A 20,830-nucleotide genomic window follows, 5' to 3' on the forward strand; every position below is an offset into this window, starting at 1 on the left:
CAAAAGGAATTAAAAAGGAAAGAAGCTGACTATGAAAACTGTCTGTAGAGGAAGATACCAATCTGGGGCATTGGTCTGCAGAGAAGGTAAGGATGAAAGTGGAAAAATCTTTCATGGGATTAGAAAGGTTAGAGAGGCCAAATATGGGAAAATATGAAATGAAGAAAGGACAAAAATAGAAGGGAACAAAAAGTGATGACATATAGCTGACTGTTGTGAGGAAAAGGAGAGGCCCACTGAGGGATAGTTTTTAATTTTTTTTTTTCAGCCAGAAAGCACTACTGGCTTTAATTTCTAGAAGAAACAATTTATTTTTTAAAAATCTTTATTTACTGATACAGTAGTTTATTCTGGTTACAAACTGCAGCAGTCTGATATGGAATAAACTCATGTAAGTCACCAGAAGAAGACGTTATTTCCAGGAATCACACCAAGAGAAATCAATTTTGAAATTAAAAAAGCTGCCAGGTAAATTGTACATTTTTGTCATCTTCTGTGATCATGTTCCCTCCCTAGCCAAAATTACGCACTTTTCAGAGGTCTGCTTCCAGGTCTTCTTCAAAAAGTACCTACAACCTGGTTTGCAGAAGCTGACAGTGATAGAAATTTAAGAACTCAGACTGTAAACATAGAGAGTTGTCATGCCAAATACTCTTATACAATAGAAGATGCCACAACAAAAAGTGCCAACCAGAACTGAACCCAGGCAGATTCAACTCAGAAATAAGAAAATGCATTTAACAGTGTTTCAGAACCAGAATAAACTCCTGCAAAAGGGGTTCTCTCTCTCCTGATGTTTGCAAATCATGACCCAGTACCTTTCCGGAATATGTGTGTTACTATACCACAAGGATTTTATGTCAGCGCAAGGTTTTTGCTAGGCTATCTAATAAACGAAAGATTGTAAACATAAAACTGGTTTCTTTTGCCTCACAGTCAAGGCATACATGTATTGGGATGCCAGGGGACACCAATTCCTGGTATTATTGCTTAACTGATTATTACTTCACATGGAAGATAGAATACCTTAAAAAATTATCTAAGCACGACAAAGCTGCATTTTGCTAAACTAGATTCAGATTGTGCTGCCCTGCCGGTCGTCCCAGGGGGAAAAAAATAATGAAACTTCGCTGTTCGAATAGACAGCATGTCTGTAAGTAGCTGGTATTTGTCGGCTGGCAATGCTTGTGAAAACTGCAATGCCGTATTTATATTTTTATTTATGTATATGAGGTTTCCAGCTACTCATCCTTGAGTCGACACTGCCCGTGCCACGGCACTGCCGCTGCCGAGTCAGCGGGCTCTGCGCACGAGTTACGGGAAGCGCCAGAGCAAACACCGCAGTTGCTCGGCGGCACCCCCGGTCTTTCCTGAAACTTCCCATTTCCAACCCAGAAAACAGACACATGACGCAATGCAGCCAGACGTGGCCTTGGGAGGAGCCGCGCGCCTCAACCAGCTGCACCGGCCTCAGGTGACAGCAGCCGGCACCGAGTGCTCCGCCCGGCGGGGCGGGGCCACCGCGGCGGGGCGGGGCCACCGCGGCGGGGCGGGGCGGTGGCGGTGCCGCGGCGTCCCGCGCCGGAAGCGGTGCGCCGTGCAGCAGGCGGGGTGCCGTTGCTAGGCGGAAGTGCGGCGGCGGGCGGCGGTTGGCGTTTAAAGGCTCCGAGGCGGTAAAAGAGCGGCGAGTGGCGGCAGGAGGAGAGGGTCGGTGGGGCTCCCGTTCCGTCATCCGCCCCGCCTCGAGGGCGGCTGTGCTTCCCCGCCCCAGCAGCCCCCGGGCGCAGCGGGGAGATGGTTTCTAGAGCCGCCGATCGGCTGCTGATCGTCGTCTCCGTCCTGGAAGGTAAACGGGAGGGCGGGAGGGTCGCGCCCTCGGCCTCCTGGCTGCTGGTCGTCGTCTCCGTCCTAGACGGAAAATGGGGGGTGGTCGCTGCCGCCGGATCTGTTTTCTCTGTGGAGTGAGCGGGATAAGTCGAGCTGTATTTAATAACCTGGTTATATTAATAAAGCTATGGATCTACCTATCTTAAAGCCAGGATAGACTACCCCCAGTTTGTTTCTGGAGGTATTTACCCGAAGTATTATTTAAAAGGAATGATGAGAGCATCATTCTTCTCCTGAAAAAAAATCTCCCTTTTTGCATTGCAAAACTGGCCTAGCCTGTGCTGTCGTTTAAACCCCACAGCGCTGCCGTTCCTGGTGGGTGCAGAGAATCGTTTGCCACCGTTCCCTCTGAATCAAGCCTGTATGTAGGCAAAGGCAGCCCTGCTTCGTGTTAGTCCTCTCTTTCTCTAGCTACAGACAGCGGCATCGCTAGTCCTTCCTTATGGGCTGCGGAGGCTCAGTTCTCGCTGGCTGGCTGTGGAGTCTTTTCAGCTGGATCACACTTCAGGAAAGCTTTTGACCAAAATATTGGAGTCCAGCCAATGTCTTACGATGATCAGGATCGTTTCATGTGTCTGCCGCTCTTTTTTTTAAAGTAGTATTCTGGTGTTTCTGTCCTTTATTAGCAATCTGCTGTAAGCTTCTTTTTTAGTGTTGACTCGAATACCTAGCTAATCATGCTTCATCTTGTATTTCTACAGATTATAGTTACTGAGGTGTAATTACTATGTGTGTGGGGGTTTGTTTGGATGGTTTTTTCTGGTTTGGGTTGTTTGGGGGTTTTTTGGCTGAATGCGTTCTCTTTGTCAAGTAAATGCTATTATCTCCCTGTCCATTTATGTAGTTTGCCAAGGCAGCTTTAAAATAAGATCCTGTCTTCTGATGTGCATGCAGTCCCTCCCCACACTGTGATACATGTACATTTTTTAAGTGTTTGCTTCATTTTGTTGTTTAAATTACTGATCAGAATACGGGATGATGTTGAACCCAGGACAAATCCTGTACACCTTTAGGCACTCTCCTAATCTAGTAGTGATTTTTTTTTTTTCAGCAACAAGTGGTTGGAAAAACACCTTTCACTGCTTCCATTAGATTGTGTTTTGCTGCTCTGCAGTAGAGGCAAAACATTCAACCTCTGTTGATCACTTCACAGAATCATATAGGTTGGAAAAGACCTTTAAGATCATCAAGTCCAACTGTAAACCTAACACTACCAAGACCACCACTACACCATGTCCCTAAGCACCTCATCCAAACGTATTTTAAATACTTCCAGGGATGGTGACTCAACCACTTCCCTGGGCAGCCTGTTCCAATGCTTGATAACCCTTTCAGGGAAGTAAAATTTCCTAATATCCAGGCTAAATCTCCCCTGGTGCAACTTGAGGCCATTTCCTCTCATCCTATGGCTTGTTACTTGGGAAAAGAGACCGACTCCCACCTCTCTACAACCTCCTTTCAGGTAGCTGTAGAGAGTGATAAGGTCTCCCCTCAGCCTCCTTTTCTCCAAGCTAAACAACTCCACTTCCCTCAGCCACTGCTCATCAGACTTGTGCTCTAGACCCTTCACCAGCTTCGTTGCCCTTCTTTGGACACTTGATCTGTTTGTTGCCCTTCTTCGGACACTTGATCTATTCCCAATCATAGATTTCTCAAAAATAAATCATACTAGTTGCCTAGTTTCATTCTGTCTTTGTTCTTTGTTACTTAATGTCTTGCTATTTCTGGATGCTTCACAAATAGTCTGTTTCATGTTATGTTCTTCTGTCTTCTGCATGGTGGGAAGATGTTTTTTCTAATATGAAGAACACAGCTTTAGAGTAAGTGCAGGGAAGATTATATAGGAAATGTATTTTCTTGTAATTGGTTTTATGGCATAAATCTGAGCTCTCACTACTTCTTTTACTGATGGCGTGTGGCAATTACTCTTTTACAGGGCGGTATTTTCCAAAACGACCCAAGCACATGCTCATAGTTGAAGCAAAGTTTGATGGTGAACAGTTGGCTACTGATCCTGTAGAGCATAACGATCAGCCAGAATTTGCTACGGAATTGGCTTGGGAACTTGATAGGAAAGCACTTCATCAGCACAGGTAACATTAGAAAGTTAAATCTTATTTCAAGATAAAATTTAATTTTCTTGTCTTTACAGCTACTGAAATACAATTTTTGTGTTACTATCATCTGAATTTTTTTTAAGAAACTTTCTTTTAGCTGTGCACTGATCTACCACATTGCCACAACAGACACAAATAGTATGTGGCAAGATAAGTGATGTTTAAAAATTCTAAAGGGTATGTTTTTACACTACTGAAAAATACCCAAGAGCGTATAGCAAATTAATAATGCTATGGTTCAAGCATTGGATTCAAGCTATCTTATGTATACTGTGACACAGAATTAAGTTAACTTCAAGCCTGAAAAGCCTATGTAAAATATTTTTTAAAATGTCAAATAGAAGAGCTGAGAAATTGAATAAGGCTTCCATAACTGTCATTTGGTTTTCACTGACAGATTATAATATTACCTCTGTATTTTCAAAGAAGTTAAAAAGTCTATATTATCTTTGATGTTTGACAAGAGGAAAACGCCTAAATGTACTGTCTGCTAGACACCTTATCTATGCATCTCAGTATTGTTAGGTGCTTTGCACAAAAATCTTTGCATAAGTCCTATTTTTAAGATACCGTCACAAGTGAAATTCCAATCTCATGTGAGGTACAGTGCTTATTTCTTGTACATGGATGAGATTGAATTTATTTGTCACTAACATTTTTTTAATAGCCCTTGAGGCTCTGTGAGACTCCAATACACTCCTCTTACAAAATTAATCCACTTGTTCATTCTCTCACTTAATGATGAATCTTTAGATGTTCAATATAAACTCATTTTCTGACCTACTGAAACTAATTATGTAGAAATTTTGTATCATTGGTATGAAACTTGGTATTGAAACTTACAAATATTTTTGTGAACTAATTGCAGAGATAACTTTTACATTTTGGATTTCAACTGAGTTGTTCTTTCAGGCTGCAGCGTACACCTATCAAGCTCCAGTGTTTTGCGTTGGATCCTGTAACTTCAGCTAAAGAGAATATAGGCTATATTGTACTTGATTTAAGGGCTGTGCAGGAAAAGAAACAGGTATGTTATGGGGTATAAAGCTTTAAAAATTTATGTGTCAACTACAGTACTGTTACAGATAGTAGAATTTGAATTAAGGCACAGGCATAACTTTTGAGTCCTGTTTTAGAGTAAGACTCCTAGTTGATCGTGTACTTTTTTTTTTTAGAAGAGAGACATCTTGAATGCATATAAGAACATGGGCAAATGAAAATACTTTTCTACTAATCTTGCACTTCTGAATTTGAGAATTGGGACACTTGTAAGCAATACTTTTAAGCAATTCCATGATTTAATTGCCTGGAACAATTTATCAAAGCAATTTATATTGAGCAATTGAATTGCCTCTCCATCATCAAATAAAGGCTTAAATTTTTTTAATGAGCCTCTGTGGAAGATGTGTTAGGTGATCAGAAGTTCTAGCCCTTTAACACAGCATAGAGTAAGCATAATAGAATTATTTATATACATTTAATTAATCAAAATTCTATGTTGTGTTTGATCAAAACATAACTCTGATATGGGTCATAACAGGACCCTGGTGTCTTATTTTGACATCACACTACATATGTGATTCATATGACTTACTGTGCACTTTCAGTTGAGAACTTGAACATTTTCACTTCGAATTAAAGATTTATGGCATATTTTTCTTGCTAACTTGTTTACTGTACAAATTGGTGGAAAACGGTATGTTCAGCTAATCTTCCAGGAATCATTCTGTAGAATCTTTTAGTATAATAGTGTACTCAAAATAGACTGAATTTTTGGAAGTAAAACCTAAGGTATATTTCTGTAAACGAAGTAGAAATGCTTGAGCAAGTCTAATTTTGCTGTAACAATATTATATTATTTTCCTGTTTTTTAAATGCTTTTGGTTTTTATTTTTGTTTTTAATTACGTAGGCACCAAAATGGTATCCTCTGCTTAGTAACAAGTACACTAAATTTAAATCTGAAATACAAGTAGGTGTTGTGTTGGAGACTGATTCAAAAGCACTGGTCAATGGTTTTAAAGCAAAGGAGGCACCCCCTAGAGAAGGGAAGGGTAAGTAACATAAGAATATCACTCACTCTTGAATTGAAAATGTTCCTGTGCCAGATGAACATATCACTTGTTGCAAATGTGTTGTTTTAAGTCTCAGGAGAATTTTAATTTCATAGCATTTCCAATGCAAATCCTTCACAGCTGATTAATGTACCTTGTGGTAATAACTTTCCAAGGAAGCTTTACTGTGGTAATTGTGTGACTTTCAGATGGACGGAGTTGCAAACCAACTGATCTTTAAAATCAGAATCAGGGACTCATTGTTTACTCCTATGGGCATTTTACTCATATTTCAGGGCTTTAGAAAGTTCTGTAATGAAAGAAATAAGAAAAGAGCCTCTTTACAGAATGCAGTTTAAGTAGTTTGGGCTTGGAATTATAAATTAGTGCAATATTTCATTTGTTGGGTAGACTGCTTCTCTTTTCTGATGAGTTTTTCATCTAACCTAAATCATTCAGTACTTAAGTCATGTTCCATTGATAAGTTTTTGTAGTAACATCTACTTTAACTGTTGGGACTTACTCCACTTCTGGATTCCCTTGTACATTCCTCTCAAAAGTAATTAGTGAAATGTGTCAAAAATCTATTAGAACTCAAATACTAACGCTAGTAGGTGTCTTTATTTATGTGCTGTGCTTTTCAGTAACTTTTTTATCTGGGATTTTTTAAATGCAAGTTAGTAGTTTAAAAAAAACAAAACCAAACCCTTAGAAACTTGATTAAAAAAAGAGCCCCAAAACAAAAACAAATTTACCCCCTCCTCATCCCCCACCCAAAAGCCTATTTATGTAACTTCTAAAAACTGAGCCTCTGTTACAAGTAGTGGATTTTCTCCTACTTACTTTACAAAACTTTGTGTTCTTGCCCTGAGGGTAACTTTTTCCTAATTCTAAATTCACCATCTGCTTATAATGATCTGTGGCTGTGGTTTTGTAAAAACTAAGTGGTCAGTGGCAGGAAGTGTTTTACAAGGTTTCTGGCCCAGACTTCGATGACTTGGCTGCATTGCAAGAGTGGTTAAAGCAGTATTGAAGTTCCAGTGTAATCGCTTAGCTTACTTCATCCTTTCAGGTTCACAAAAAAGCACAGGGGATTTTGCATACTGTAAAGTTTGTAAAGGAGGCAAGGAACTATTGTAAATTATTTGTTAATTTGCACTTCCCTTGTGATCTTTCTGCCTGGAAGCTCTCCTACCCCTCATGGCACTGGCAGAAAATACAAGAAATCCCTTCTGCCTTCACCCAGCACTGTCTTCCACTTCATGCTTTCTGTGCAATAATTGATAAAACAAGTTTGCCAGCTTTTCCCTTTCTTCTGTCGTCTCAAGATTAGTCCATACCATATTTAGGCAATGGAGGAAAACAAATGTGTAGTTTTTCATAGGTTTCAAGTTAATATTGCAAGCATTTTGAGTACAACAAAGCTAGACTACCCAGTTCTAGTCTAGGCAGATAATTAAGGAGATGCTTTCCTTTTAGGATTCATACACTTCGATTTTTATTTTTTAAATTTTTTTTGCTTCACTGACCTAAGTGGTCTAAAGTTTCCAGTGTTTGAAATGGAGCCTTTTGGTTCACAACCAGAAGTGCTGTGTGATTATTACTATTTGGTGTAACCTGAGGTGCTTTGAAATGTATTGAATTACTGGCACTATAGAGTAGAAACTAGTAAACCAGAATACAAACAGTGGTTTATGCACTGAAGACTTAAGATGAAAAATCTTCAAATGAAATGTTCCAAAGGTCTGTGGAATGAGACATCATATTTCTTTCAACAATTGAACAGGTTGTCATATGCAGTTACTGTCTTGCATTTCCTTTAATGAGTACAATAAAGAAACAGCATGGTAGACTCTCACCTAATGAAATAAAGTTCCAGTCACTATAATGTTACTCACTGTAACATTAAATAAAAATATGCACTAGCATTCTGTCTAGCATAGTGTTCAGAATAACATCTGTGCCCACTGAATAGAAATTAATTTCAGAATTTTTTTGTAGCTATACCTAAGTATACTTTGGTATTTTTTGTGTTGAAATGCTTTGGAACCAAGCATCAAGATCTTCATTTGTAGTTTTTCTTTCCACATGTACAATAATTAAAGGTGAAATTACAATTATGTATTATTCCTGCAGCAATTAATAAGGTCACAATTTACTTAATTTTTTTCTTCTCTCTTAGCATCTGCCGTTCTTTCTGGACTGGACCCTAAAAGTATTGTACCAGTCTTGAATGAAGAAGAGGGCTATCATCAAATTGGACCAGCAGAGTATTGCAGAGACTACTTTGTCTTGTCTGTAACCATTGCATTTGCCACACAGTTGGAACAGGTTTGTTTCCTTGCTATATGTAGTTTAAGAAGTACTATCCTACATTTATATTTTTGCCCTCCCATGCCTTATTTTTAGTTAGGATTTTTTATTGTCTTGTAAGTTTCTTTCAATAAATAGCCTTGTCCCATATTGAATTAATATACATTAATTTGAATTTTTAAACTTTATGTAGTGCTTGCATGTCAAATTAAAGATCAGATTTCTTTTGGAGCACTAAAATTGCACTTACTTTAAGTTATGCACTTTTATGAAATACATTCATTTATATTACAATATACAAAAAGTCTGTGTATGGATAATATCAGTCTTCAGTGTGGTGCCCATGTGCTGAAATTCAAACAAGACTAAATACCTTTCAGATGCGTTTCGATATATGAAAAAGTAGAGTTTATATGTTGCCTAAGGGAAGGACTTACTAGCTTGGATGAAGTGCCATGCTAATGTGGTTATTTCAGCTTTAGACCTCAGCTGCTGTGTTTATGCTGTACTGTACCAGACTGATACACATTGTCTGATTTAAAAATATAGTTATGCCCAAGTTACTGTGAAAGTCACAACTCCAAGCCAACGTGTTTTTAATTGATCTATAACTCATAGTGTATGATAAACTCTCCTCAGTCTTGTCATCTTTTTTCAGAGAAAATATTTTCTATGTCAGAATTATAGGGCCCTGTAAAGTAAATTTACGGTGATCACTCTGGGGTAGCTTGTGCCTTTTTAGGCATTGAATTCACAGTTGCAGTGGCTACAGGACGAAGTAGCTGTTTCTGGCATTTCCAGTCTTTTATTCAATCACATAAGTTATTATATAACTCGGTATCTAATCTTCATTGTTTATTTACACTATAAATATTTTGTGGAGATACTACTTATTTCTGAATGTTTGTGCAATGCTTGACATTATTGAATATATTATGTTAGTTACAGCCCTTGGTGCTGATAAATCTTAAAGGTAATTCAAAATGGATCATTTTGCAAGTTATTGGTATGCTTGTAAAGTAAGGGTTTTTTTTTAAATTCGGCTTGAATATTAATACAAAAGTTTTCATTTTATGTGTGTAGTGCAAGCTAGGATTTAGATCAGCTGCTTGGTAATTTGAGATCACTTTAAGCTCTTTAATTTCCAAGCTAATGCTTAAGGATTACTGTAACTGTACATTAATGAGATACACATTCTTCTTTTCTGCATCTTTTTTAGTTAGTTCCTAGTACTATGAAGCTTCCTGAACGACAGCCTGAGTTTTTTTTCTACTATTCATTGCTGGGAAATGATGTCACAAATGAACCTTTCACTGATTTAATTAATCCAAACTTTGAGCCAGAAAGAGCTTCAGTTCGAATACGTAGTACAGCTGATGTCCTTCAAGTTTATCTTTGTGCACAGTCAAAATTGCAGGTAAGCTGTTTCTTCTCAAATGTGAATGAAAAATAAGTAGTGAAAATAAAAGAAATAGAATATGGCTCAGGCTGAAACTGGAAAGCTTTTCTCTTTCCAAAACTAGATTGTACTACCGTATTTTGGCTCAAACATAAGTTGAGTCTCTTGCTGATACGAGGGAAACCCTAGCAGCAAGTTTCCCAGGTCAGATGGAGTGCAGTCTCTTTAGTAGTCACTATAGTAAGCTGGGTTACATGTCATGATAAAAGGTACTGCTGAAATATGATATTCCCAAAGAGCTAGTGTGGCATTCTCAAGAGCTCTGAGCTCTGGGACCTGCTCTGCAATCGGACCATCTGCAACCCGTGGTCCTCCTTTGTGCTGCCTGTGATAACTTCACCCACACCAGCTGCTCAGGTCAGTCTTGCCTAAGTTCTAAAATCACTGTCCTCAGCACTCTTTGTGAATAATAAGAGAGGTCTGGCTTTTTTCCCCACTGCTTAGCCAAATACTATTTTTAAACACACTACAGCCATATTTGGGCTGTTCTGGGATATTGCTTATCTTTAGCTGTGCCTTTAAATGGGGGACATGGTTTAGTGGTGGAGTTGAGAGTGTTAGGTTTACGGTTGGACTCGATCTTAAGGGTCTTTTCCAACCTAAATGATTCTATGATTCTAAATATTGGGTAGTATTGAAACTGTTTATGGCAATCTGTGTGGTTCACACTTAACTCATTACAAAATGAGACCATTTGGTTGAGGGTAATACAGGGTTTCTAATAACATAGCTGGTAAATAAGATGGTTACACAAAGTAGTAAGTCTTGGATCTGGACCCTTTTAAAGTTATTTTTCTTAAACTTCTACAGACCATTCTAGTTTTGTTATCCAGGTTAGTTTAAGAATGTTTCTGTTTAAGTCTTACGGTGTTTCAGATTTTTTTGGTCTCAACTTTAAATGTTTTTCTAATGATAGTTTTTGGAGAAACATGCATTGATGTGTTTGGAATTTAATCTTAGTCTATGGTCTTGAAACAAAGTATTTAATATAGCATGTATATATGTACACATACAGAGAATTAGGCATGTTTTCATCATGTTAAAGAATGACTTTCTGAACAAGCGTTGCTGTGAGGTCAGATCCACATCTTGATTTACAGTTTTCTTTCTCTGACTTCTCACTCAGCTTCTTAAAATTTAAGATATAGGATCAGAGTACTGTATTCTGATCCTTAATATTTAATTTATTTTTTTCTGAAAATGAAGACTTCAGTTGTAAAAGGTGCTAGCTGCCGGACTGGGGGAGGTGTATATATATTGTGTATGATTTTATTTGTATATACGTGTGTATGTACGATATGTGTAGGCACCTAGGTGTGTATATTGGCATCTGACACCTTTTAGCATTAAAGTCTTCATTAAGTGTAATAAATATTAAGGATCAGAATACAGTGTTCTGATCTGCTAAAACAGAACTGAAGTGACTCTTATTTGGTAAAGAGCAAGTTGGTATGTAAATTTCAAAGAGTAACTTTCACTGAGGAAAATAAATTACCTTAGTGTGTTGGTTTTTAAGATCTGTCTTTTACTTAGGTGTATAAATATTATAAATATTATAAATACTTAGCTGTATAAAGCTGTGGAAGGAAGAAAGAGTTGAGTCAAGTTTTGAAAATGGAATAATGAGTCTTACTGGGAATTAAGAACCCAGTAACTTAATTCCAAAAATCCTTGCTATTTAAGTGGTGTCTAAATATATGCATAAAGGCTGAGCTTTCAAATAACTTTCTTCTTTACCTTGCAGTCGTGCATTTTATATGCCTGTACATTAAGGGCAAGGGTCTGTGCTGTGTTTTAGAAGCCACAGACTATTGAATTTGTCCCTCCAGAAGGGATGATATGACAGGTCCTCAGAAGGGCAGTGCAGTGATCTGCTACTGTGCAAGCACTGGGCAAATCCTACCTGCTCAATACTGAAATTTCATAGCTGCTGTTATACTCCTCAAAACACATGTTCTCAGCATACAGGGACTAGACTAGGGATGATCATTTTAATTTGTTGTATTTATGCTACCTTTAGTAGAGGCTGAACAGACCGGTCAAGTGGAAATGCACATACCGGTTACTTTCTAGCACTTTTGTATTTATACAGATCCATCTTTGCTGTGGGGACCAGTCTCTTGGAAGCACTGAAATACCCCTGTCTGGACTACTGAAGAAAGGGAATGTGGAGATCGATCAACACCCTGTGGTAATAGAAGGAGCATTTATCCTTGTTCCACCAAATAGAGCTAAACAGAAACTGCCACAGTTGCCTTTGGATATGGCTCCTACTGTTGGGATATCTGTAATTCTGCAAAGGGAGAGCTTGAGTGCCCAGGTACAGCTTACTCATTTATTGTTGGTTTAGACACTGTTGCACAATTTGATGTTAAAAAAAATGGTATTTCTAAGTCATATTTGACAGTTAAGTATGTAAAAGAAAGAATAAGTTGCTTTATATGAATAATCCTTTCACTGCTTCATTTTTCTATGTCAGAAAAATAATCTCAAACTATAAAAATGTTGTAGACAGAATTTTTCAGTGCAAGCCATGATCAATAAGAAAACTATATCACTTCATTCAGCCTTTGATTCCTTTAAATGCTCCAACTGAGCCTAAAGACCCACCGGAGAGAGTTGTTTCATCTATTAGCGGAAAAACAGAGGGCCTGCAGCAGAGATCCCAGAATGTCCCATCTCAAGCTGACCACTCTTCTTCAACAGAAGATGAAGCAACAGAAAGTGAAGTGGAAAGTCTTAAGTTTGAAAAAGGCATGAAACTAAAGAAAAAGGGTATGTGGTATATAATTTTTTTCCCCAATTGTCAAGTGTGGTCTTGGATCATGTACTACTCATTTGTGATGATAAATTTCAGGCAAGTAAGAAGTACTTACATAAAACAAATAACAGGAGGAGACTAAGTGTTGTAATTTGAACTTGATGGTTGTTGAAAGCACTTGGAAAAGCCAGATTGGGGATTTAGTGGTCTGTAGATTACGAGTGACGTGGATGGTCATCAGCTTGAAAAATAATACCAGAAATGTTTGGAATTTCCAGAATTTGAGAACGGGAAGGTGCAGTACAACACCTATGAAGAAACTGACTTGCTCAATGAGGAGATAAAATGGTCTAATGTTCACATTTATTAAATAGAAAGGCAGGGGAAATGTGGGATTTTTAAGATTTCTAAGGAGTTTACTATGTGGATAACAAACTGTGAAAACAAACATTCATACTGTACAGATCCCTGGACAAAACCAAGCAACTGGGTTTTTTGATTATTTGTTTTTACATTATCCTTTTGTAGGAACTTGGTAGCCCACATAGCCTTCTAAGACTTCCCTTGTGTTATTTTTGATTTGAGGACCGGATTGGAGAGAAGTCAAAGAGGAAAAGAGATGAGAGAGGAAGAAATACTATAATGATACAGTAAAGCTCAGAAGAAAGAATGTTAGTTTGCTAAACATTACTGAACATGCATCTTCCTAAGAGATGATTTATGAATAAAGCCAAATAATTATTTTTCTAATGATATTTGTATTACTGTTCTTTTGAGATTGGTCCTAAAGACACCCAGTTCTATAGAGGAAAATCTGTGTCCTAGAATGTGCTCTCAGGATTGGTCTGCTAATTCAGCCAAATTTTCTTTTCATCCTAACTGATCTTATCTAAGCAAGGATTAAGTCCTTTATATGGAATGTATCAAGAAAAAGTATTGTGAACCTAGAAACTAGTTTGAATCTGCAGTTAAGAAATCCAGGATTGTGCTTTTTTAGTAATAGCAATAATAATTTTATAACAATCTTTTTTAGTAAGATGTAAAACATGTAATTTCACGCTTATCTTTCAGGGCTGGTGGCCGAGTCTTGCCAAGATGTTAACAAACTGTACACTGAAGAGCTTCCAGTTTTCAAATCAGAGAGCAGAGCCAAGTCACCTCTGTCAGATCTGCAAAATTCCAGTAATGCAAAATTTATTGAATTTAGTACATTGAATGAAAGTTGAATATAGTAGCAACTTAAATGAATTTTAACAGTAGGCTGTATGCAGTTTTTGTTCTCTTGTCTGTAACAGCCTTAAACTTCTCTTTATCCATTTCATTGCACCAAGCAATTTAGTGACATTTTACCCGAATGACTGAAAATTATTTAATTCTTATGTTGTGCTGATTAGCTGATGTAAAAGTATTATAGAATTTTTCTTTTATGTATTGTTACTGTTAATGCAAATAAAACACTCAAAAACAAGCAGGAAAAAAAATAAAGTCAATGCTAGCAATGATGTGTTTCTTCAGAAATGACAAAAATGGAAACATTTTAGATAATTATGAAGGAAGGGTATCAGAACTACTAGCACTTACAAAAGGCCTTTGAGTTCTTCTCTGACAGTTTCTTTGCCTCTTTCACTGCTTTACTATCTTAAACGTTTTTGGAGGATACCTTTCGGAGACCCTATGTGTAAAACTTGTGGTTTGACCTGTTCCTCCTTGGAGGCAGTATTGGATCCCAGTGTAAGGACTCAAGAAGCCTGGATGCTAGTGGACAGGCACTCACTGTAGCTGCTTCTTCCTAAATTATAAAATGGATGTCACAGTAGGTGGTTTCTGATCAAAGGGCATAAGCAGATGTGCTTTACAGGCCTAGCTAGAGCATTTTAGTTTATTTCAATAGTTAAACCTCAGCTTGGGACCAATAGTTGATGCTTCCTTACATGAGCACTGCAATTGACCTGGTACTCTGTCTTTTTCAGTCCCAAACTAAAGAGGCTAATTAATTCAAAGCAAGCTAAGTTATTACAAATGATTTTTTTTTTTTTTTTTGGTAAGCCCACTTCTTCTGCATGCCCTCAAGCTGGCTAGGAACAATTACATAAACTGTTGAAACTGAAGTCTTACAGTATCCCTCTGAAGGATTTAATATCTTGGATCTTAGTCTAAACTTTTCTTCAGTTGAGATAAACTTATGTAGTTTTGAAGATTAATAAAAAAAGGAAAAATACCACAGAATCTTTTAAGAAGATTTAAAGTATACTGGGGTTTTGGTTTTTTTTTTTTCCTTTGGAAGCAGTAACTTACAAGTAGAGTGGCTATTTTTTATACTATTAGCTTATATTACAAGGAATTGAAATATCTTGGGGAAGCAAGCTATCTGTACTTGCATTTAAAATGTGAGACTTATCTTTAATGTATTTTGTTATTTTGGGCAGAACAGATTATTAAAAATGCACACAAATTGTCTTCTGCATTTTCAGTTGATAATGATCCAGTAGCTGCATCTCAACCCAACCCTGTGGGTGCATCCAGTTGTTCTGAGCCTGTGTCAGCAGAAAAAATTGTCATTCCAGCAGCCTCTCACCATTTTTGCTTTTCAATAGACTTACGAAGTATACGTGGTCTGGAAGTTGGTTTTCCAATAAATTGCATTTTAAGGTACGATTTATTTTTGTTTTTCTTATTCTTGGTAATAACAATATCTTTCTTTTCAATACAAAGCCTTCATAATCTAAAGCTTGTTGGCCATGTACTGCCTGATGCCTTTTACTTTTACGTAGCTGATTTTCAGTAGTGAAATACTTTGGAATGTTCATCTGTCTCATCACTAAACTTCTGAGCATTAAAGATAATATGTAACCCTTCACATGCACTGTAATTTGTATTAAATCTCACTTGAATATCTGAGATCAGACAATATAGATCATCATTCAGTCCTTAGAGGAAAAGGAGGGTTACTTGTATCCTGCTGATCAAAGGAGTGATTTGTGTAGTTTTCCATGTCTCCACCAAGAACTCCTTGTAGTGTTTTAGTAAGAGACAGATCACCTGGTTTGTGTGTGACAGTGACTCTAAAGGAAACTCATTCTAGTCCTAAAAGTGAAGAACCAGCATAGTAAATGCATTATCATTCTGAGAGGTAGTATCAGGGTTTTTTAATAGTCTTTGCATACAGGAAGCAAGCCTTAGTAGGGAGAATTAGCATCTTTTGTTACATTAATTTGTGGAGTTACAAAAAAGACAAGCTTTTTGGATACATGAGTTTTGTGACTGAAGCAAAAGTAGAAAACTACCAGTGCTAGTTTGGAACAATTGCTTAGAGATTAGTTTGTTACTGATATCAACATGAAAGAAAAATATGGGAGCACTTGTGGAGAACAAGCAGATGTTAGCTGGGAAGTGAATGCTAAGTTGGAGTAATAGGAACTAAAAGGGTGAAGGACTGATTAAAAGTAAGGGTACTGAAGCAAGTATCTGTATGCAGGTTGGGGTTTGGTTGTTTTTTTAACATTGCCAGTGAAGAGAGAAACTTTCTTTTATCAACTTGTTTTGTTTTAGGTTTTCCTTAGAGTTTAGGACCAAGAGTTTGTAGATACAGTTATGATTTTGTTGTTTTAAAAAAAAAAAAAATTCTACTCATGGTATATTAGTTAGTGATGGCATATATGAATTCAGTGGTTCATAGTTTTTACAGTTTGCCTTCTAGTTTCTGTTAGAGCCCTTTTGGTGCACATGATGAAGCATATCTTTAAATGGTGATTAGATTTGAAAGGGTTGAATATTTGTGGCTGTGGAGGTGCATCTGCATTTGCTTTGCATTTGTTGTTCTGACAGTGTTTGGTTCAATACAGTTTTAACTGATCACCAGGAAGTCTATTTGTGTTAATGATTCTTGGAGTTTAAGCTTTGTTTGAACTAGGGTGAAAAGGTGGGGTTGGGGTGAGGGGGTGGAATATTTTAAAACACAACTAATACAGATTGCATCATTAATGGTTTTCTGTATAAGTTGTATTATTAAATAGTATGTGGAAAACAACGTACAATGGATGGAATTTTGTCACATAAAAGCTTTTTCACATAACATTCCAAAATAAATTTGCTTCAAAACAGTGACATCAAATAGATTTTGCTGTTTCATGCACTTCTATTTTTACAGTCAGTGATGAATATGGCAAGAAACTGAAGAGGACAAACATCCAAACACATAAATGCTAAGAAAAGTTGCAGGATAAAAAATTGCATTTTCACTGTATATTGGGAGCATTATTTCATTCAAGTCTGAACAAGCTCTTTAAACAGTTTTGCACAAGCAGTTGAAGTATGGAATTTTGTAAGTGGCAGCATTTGATGCAGCATTTATTTTAGTAGTAACTTAGCTGACAGCTGGCATCATCAATTTGAGCAAAGCAAAGTTCAAGAGGTTTTTGGCCTCCACTTTGTTGTAGTTTATCATACACTGAATTGTGCTGGTAGAGTAGTTTCAGGCCACGTTGTAAATCATATTGGTAAAATGATTTGACTTTCCTTTTAGTGAATTAAACTGTGGGAATTAAAAACTAAATTCTTCAAATGTGACTGATATTTTCAAGTGGTTCTGACAATGCGTATATGTATACTTAGTTATAAATTATTGCATGTTAGACCAGTCTTAGCTGTAAATGTAGTTATAAATGTTTCCAAGTAGCAATCTACATCTGAAATTAATATTCCTTTCTTCTATTTCTCTGCTTACTTTATATAATGATTGCAGAATTTTAGTAAAAGATTAATTCATACGGTTGTGAATGTACAGGTTAAAGCTTTAAAGCTTTTTTTGTCAAAATAATAGCAAATGTAAATCAAGCTGGATCCGTGCTGAAGTAAACAAACACATAGGAATATTTGAGAACTAAATTCTGTTGTTGGATGTATTTGTGCAAATTTTGCAAACTTTAATGCAAGTCGTGCTTCAGTAAAAGATGTCTAAAGTGGTTTTCTTGTTGCAGAAGGTATAAGAAAAAGGTATCTATTTATTAAATTATTATTTGATTATTTTTGTTACTGTTTTTATTAGGTACTCGTATCCATTTTTTGGCAGTGCAGCACCTATTATGACAAGCCCACCTGTAGAAGTCAGAAAGAACATGGAAGTCTGTCTTCCACAGTCTTACTGTGCATTTGACTTTGCAACTATACCTCATCAGCTTCAAGATACGTTCTTCAGGTGATAACTTGCATTCTTTTTATCTTAATTACACTTTTTCTATCTTTCATTGTAAATGCAGTCACAAGTTCAAATTTTTTACTTAAGATCATCAGTTTGAGAATTTAGTAAAGAATCCAAGTGCTAATGCCAATTGAATATTTAATACAATGCTCTTCCAGCTTCTCTATTACTTACATTTAAAGGCAGGGACTCCAAAATTCTTGCTTTTATCTCTCAACTGTTTATGCAGGGATCATTGCTTACAGAAACAATCCTGTTGCTGTAAGTTGTTAAATTAAAGGTTGATAGCATAGTTTTAACAAAACATTACTTTAAATGAAGTAGATAAGTTGTGTATTAAAAAGAAAAATAAAAAATGACTAACTGGTATCTTTGAAAATACAGCAAGTACTTAAGGAGCTGAATACAGTGTTGAGGGGTGTGGCACAATTTTCCCAGTAGTCCCACCAGCTTTCGATAACTGATTAAGATGTGGAATAAAGAATCATCAAAATAGTGGTATTTTGAAGGAAGAGGTGGAGGAGATGTATTCTGAGCGGCAGTGACTAAAATTTATTTATAGGTATTTGTAAATGAAGATGATCTAGGTCTGGTAAGATTATTCCATCAGTTTCACTGCAGCATTGTTCTTTCTAATAATTGGAGAAAGGAATGATAATCTGACCAAAGTGTGTCAGTGATGGAGAAGATACAAAGTCAGTCAGTCTCATTCGTCTGTGAGTGAGAGGCATCTCATTGTTTGACAATTGTGGCCATCACTGATTTGGGAAGTTACTTTTAGAACATGAGGTCCTTTTCCCAGATGACTAGGAATGCTTCCTCTTTTGTGTTGATGACTGACACTAAAATCACTTCTTTGTTTCAGATTACCTCTGCTGGTTGAATTGTGGCACAAGGATAAAACAACTAAAGACTTACTTCTAGGGGTGGCGAGACTTCAGCTTTCAAATGTTTTGGCTTCAGAAAAAACCCGGTTCTTGGGTGGTAATGGTGAACAATGCTGGCGTCAGACTTACAATGAAACAGTCAGTGTCACAGCAGCACAAGGGTAAAACTATTTTAAAAAATTACATTGTAGCAAGTTTTGAAGAATTGTTTGTTTAGTATTTCCCTGAAAAAGGGCAAACTCTTCGTGTTTACCTTTTTGAATAGGTAAACAGGCTGCAGAGTACTAGGGGTGGGAATAGGCATCCAAGAGATTAAAAGTTAAATTGCCACAGGCATATTGTGCAACCCCACACCACTACTAGAGTCATCATAATAAACCTTTCTATAATCTTGATCTTGGTTAAGCCTCACAGACAGATTAAAGAAATAAATAATTGGAAAAAATGTTATTGAGGCACTTTCCTGAGTAAGTTACTTAACAATTACAAAAAGCTGCTGATATTCCAGAAAATAGTTAAGACTGTTTGTCATATTATGCTTTTAGATGCAACTGACTTCAGCGAAAGTTAGGAGGACAGGTATATCCATAGAGTGGCGAGGTTTCCTATTTTAGGGTTATACCATATGACAGTAGCAGGGGTTTGAGCTTGTGTACATCGGAAGGAGCAGTGTTATTAGTTAATGTTCAGTCTGAAGATAAATGTTCATTTACTTGGGAGTGACATTCTTTTTTATGCATATGAAGAAACTTAATTTATAGTTACTTCTGTCCTGTATCCTTGTTGAAGACCTTGTTGAAGATGTGAACTGTGCTAGCAATCAGTGTCTAGACCCTTATTTTTCTCTGTGTGATAATGGAACTTGATTATGCTTTTAGAAAGAAATATAATTGCTATTAAAGCTGAGGTCAGTTTTAAACCTCTAATCCTACAGATAATTAAAACATGCTATATTTGAGACACAGGAAACTTCAGGTTACTGACACAAAGACTGATATCCTCCCTCCTCCCAAAGTGATAGAAAATTTGAATATAGAAAAATCTTTGACTTTGTTTAAACTTTTTTGTATGAAAGCCAGCATGGCCTGATTCTGTGGAGTTACTTTATGATCTCACTGTACATTAAGGTTCCCACTTTAACTAGTAATAAGTTTGTTAAAATGAAACCTGGTTTTGCTCAAAACTTAACCACTAGATGGCATTCTCAAAATGTGATCAGGTCTCTCCATTTTGCTGTGCTTTCTAGCTTTGCTTGTGTTGGTGTAACTTTCTTTTTACACTGATAGGTTAAACTGCCTTAATTACTCAGACTTCCGAGGTCCACTGCCTTGAATCTTGTTTTGTTTTTTAATCAGTGACTGATAGAAGGTTGTAGGAATTTAATGCACTAATTTATGTTAACTTTTGTGAAGTAAAAATGGTGTGGGTTTTATTTTCCCTTGCAAATAACTGTGTAGAAGATTGCACCTTTGTAGAAATATTTTAGTGTTGTCCTCTTGTATTTTCTGGAAGAGAATTTCTGTGGAAACGACAGCCATGGTTAATTCCTGCAGCCTTTTGTTGCAAATTGCTTGATATCCAATTCTGCAGCTTCCAGGCTTCAAGTGACTGTGTAATTGCCTTTGCATCATTGAGTAGTTATAACTGAAATTATAGTTTTGTTATCTGACCAAGTACAGGTCTACACTGCAGTGTATTTTCATGTTAGACTAGTGGTAACCTTCAGTTACATGATTTGTATGTATGCCTTCTCTTAATATCTTTCTGTGCAGAAAACTACCTTTGTTTACTATATTTTGCCTATGATTATAGAGATGAGACAGCCAGAGACTGTTGTACTTAAGCAGAAACTGCAACTAATTTCAAATTAGTTTATTAAAATATCTGTTATCTAGACGTTTTTTCACTGTACAAGAGCAGATAGATATTTAACCTATAAGTGGATTTGAAGTTGTCACTTCTCTGTGCTGAAGCTTCCAGAAATGTGTGTTTTAGTAATCCAAGGATGGCTTGCCACACATGATATGCTAAGTGACTTATACTGTGGATAACTAGAAAGTTACTGTTAACATTTAAAAAAGCAAGACTAATGAAATCCATTGAGTATCTTAGAATGAAGTCAGCAGCAATACCTGTATTCAACAGTTATATTTCTT

At 36.8% G+C, this 20,830-nt stretch overlaps 1 protein-coding gene across 5 annotated transcripts in view; it reads left to right on the forward strand.

Moving 5' to 3' along the window:
- Positions 1–1,573: 1,573 nt before the first annotated feature.
- CEP120 (centrosomal protein 120) overlaps positions 1,574–20,830 on the forward strand; it is a 41,803-nt gene continuing 22,546 nt past the window's right edge. For 2 of the 5 annotated variants that reach the window (XR_012779007.1, XM_075527133.1), the window contains exons 1-12: positions 1,574–1,846; positions 3,824–3,980; positions 4,917–5,031; positions 5,916–6,057; positions 8,240–8,388; positions 9,590–9,787; positions 11,922–12,149; positions 12,397–12,604; positions 13,662–13,772; positions 15,062–15,239; positions 17,635–17,784; positions 18,653–18,835. Coding sequence is in view for 4 of the 5 variants with exons in the window: in XM_075527133.1 (XP_075383248.1) it covers positions 1,795–1,846; positions 3,824–3,980; positions 4,917–5,031; positions 5,916–6,057; positions 8,240–8,388; positions 9,590–9,787; positions 11,922–12,149; positions 12,397–12,604; positions 13,662–13,772; positions 15,062–15,239; positions 17,635–17,784; positions 18,653–18,835 (1,871 nt within the window). In the remaining variant the exon portion in view is untranslated. Of the gene's footprint in view, positions 1,847–2,188; positions 2,278–2,386; positions 2,523–3,823; positions 3,981–4,916; positions 5,032–5,915; positions 6,058–8,239; positions 8,389–9,589; positions 9,788–11,921; positions 12,150–12,396; positions 12,605–13,661; positions 13,773–15,061; positions 15,240–17,634; positions 17,785–18,652; positions 18,836–20,830 lie in introns of those variants that run through there. The other 3 variants (XM_075527134.1, XM_075527136.1, XM_075527135.1) reach the window with 3 other exon arrangements.

Source organism: Mycteria americana, chromosome Z (assembly GCF_035582795.1).
Source record: "Mycteria americana isolate JAX WOST 10 ecotype Jacksonville Zoo and Gardens chromosome Z, USCA_MyAme_1.0, whole genome shotgun sequence".
NCBI lineage: Eukaryota > Metazoa > Chordata > Aves > Ciconiiformes > Ciconiidae > Mycteria > Mycteria americana.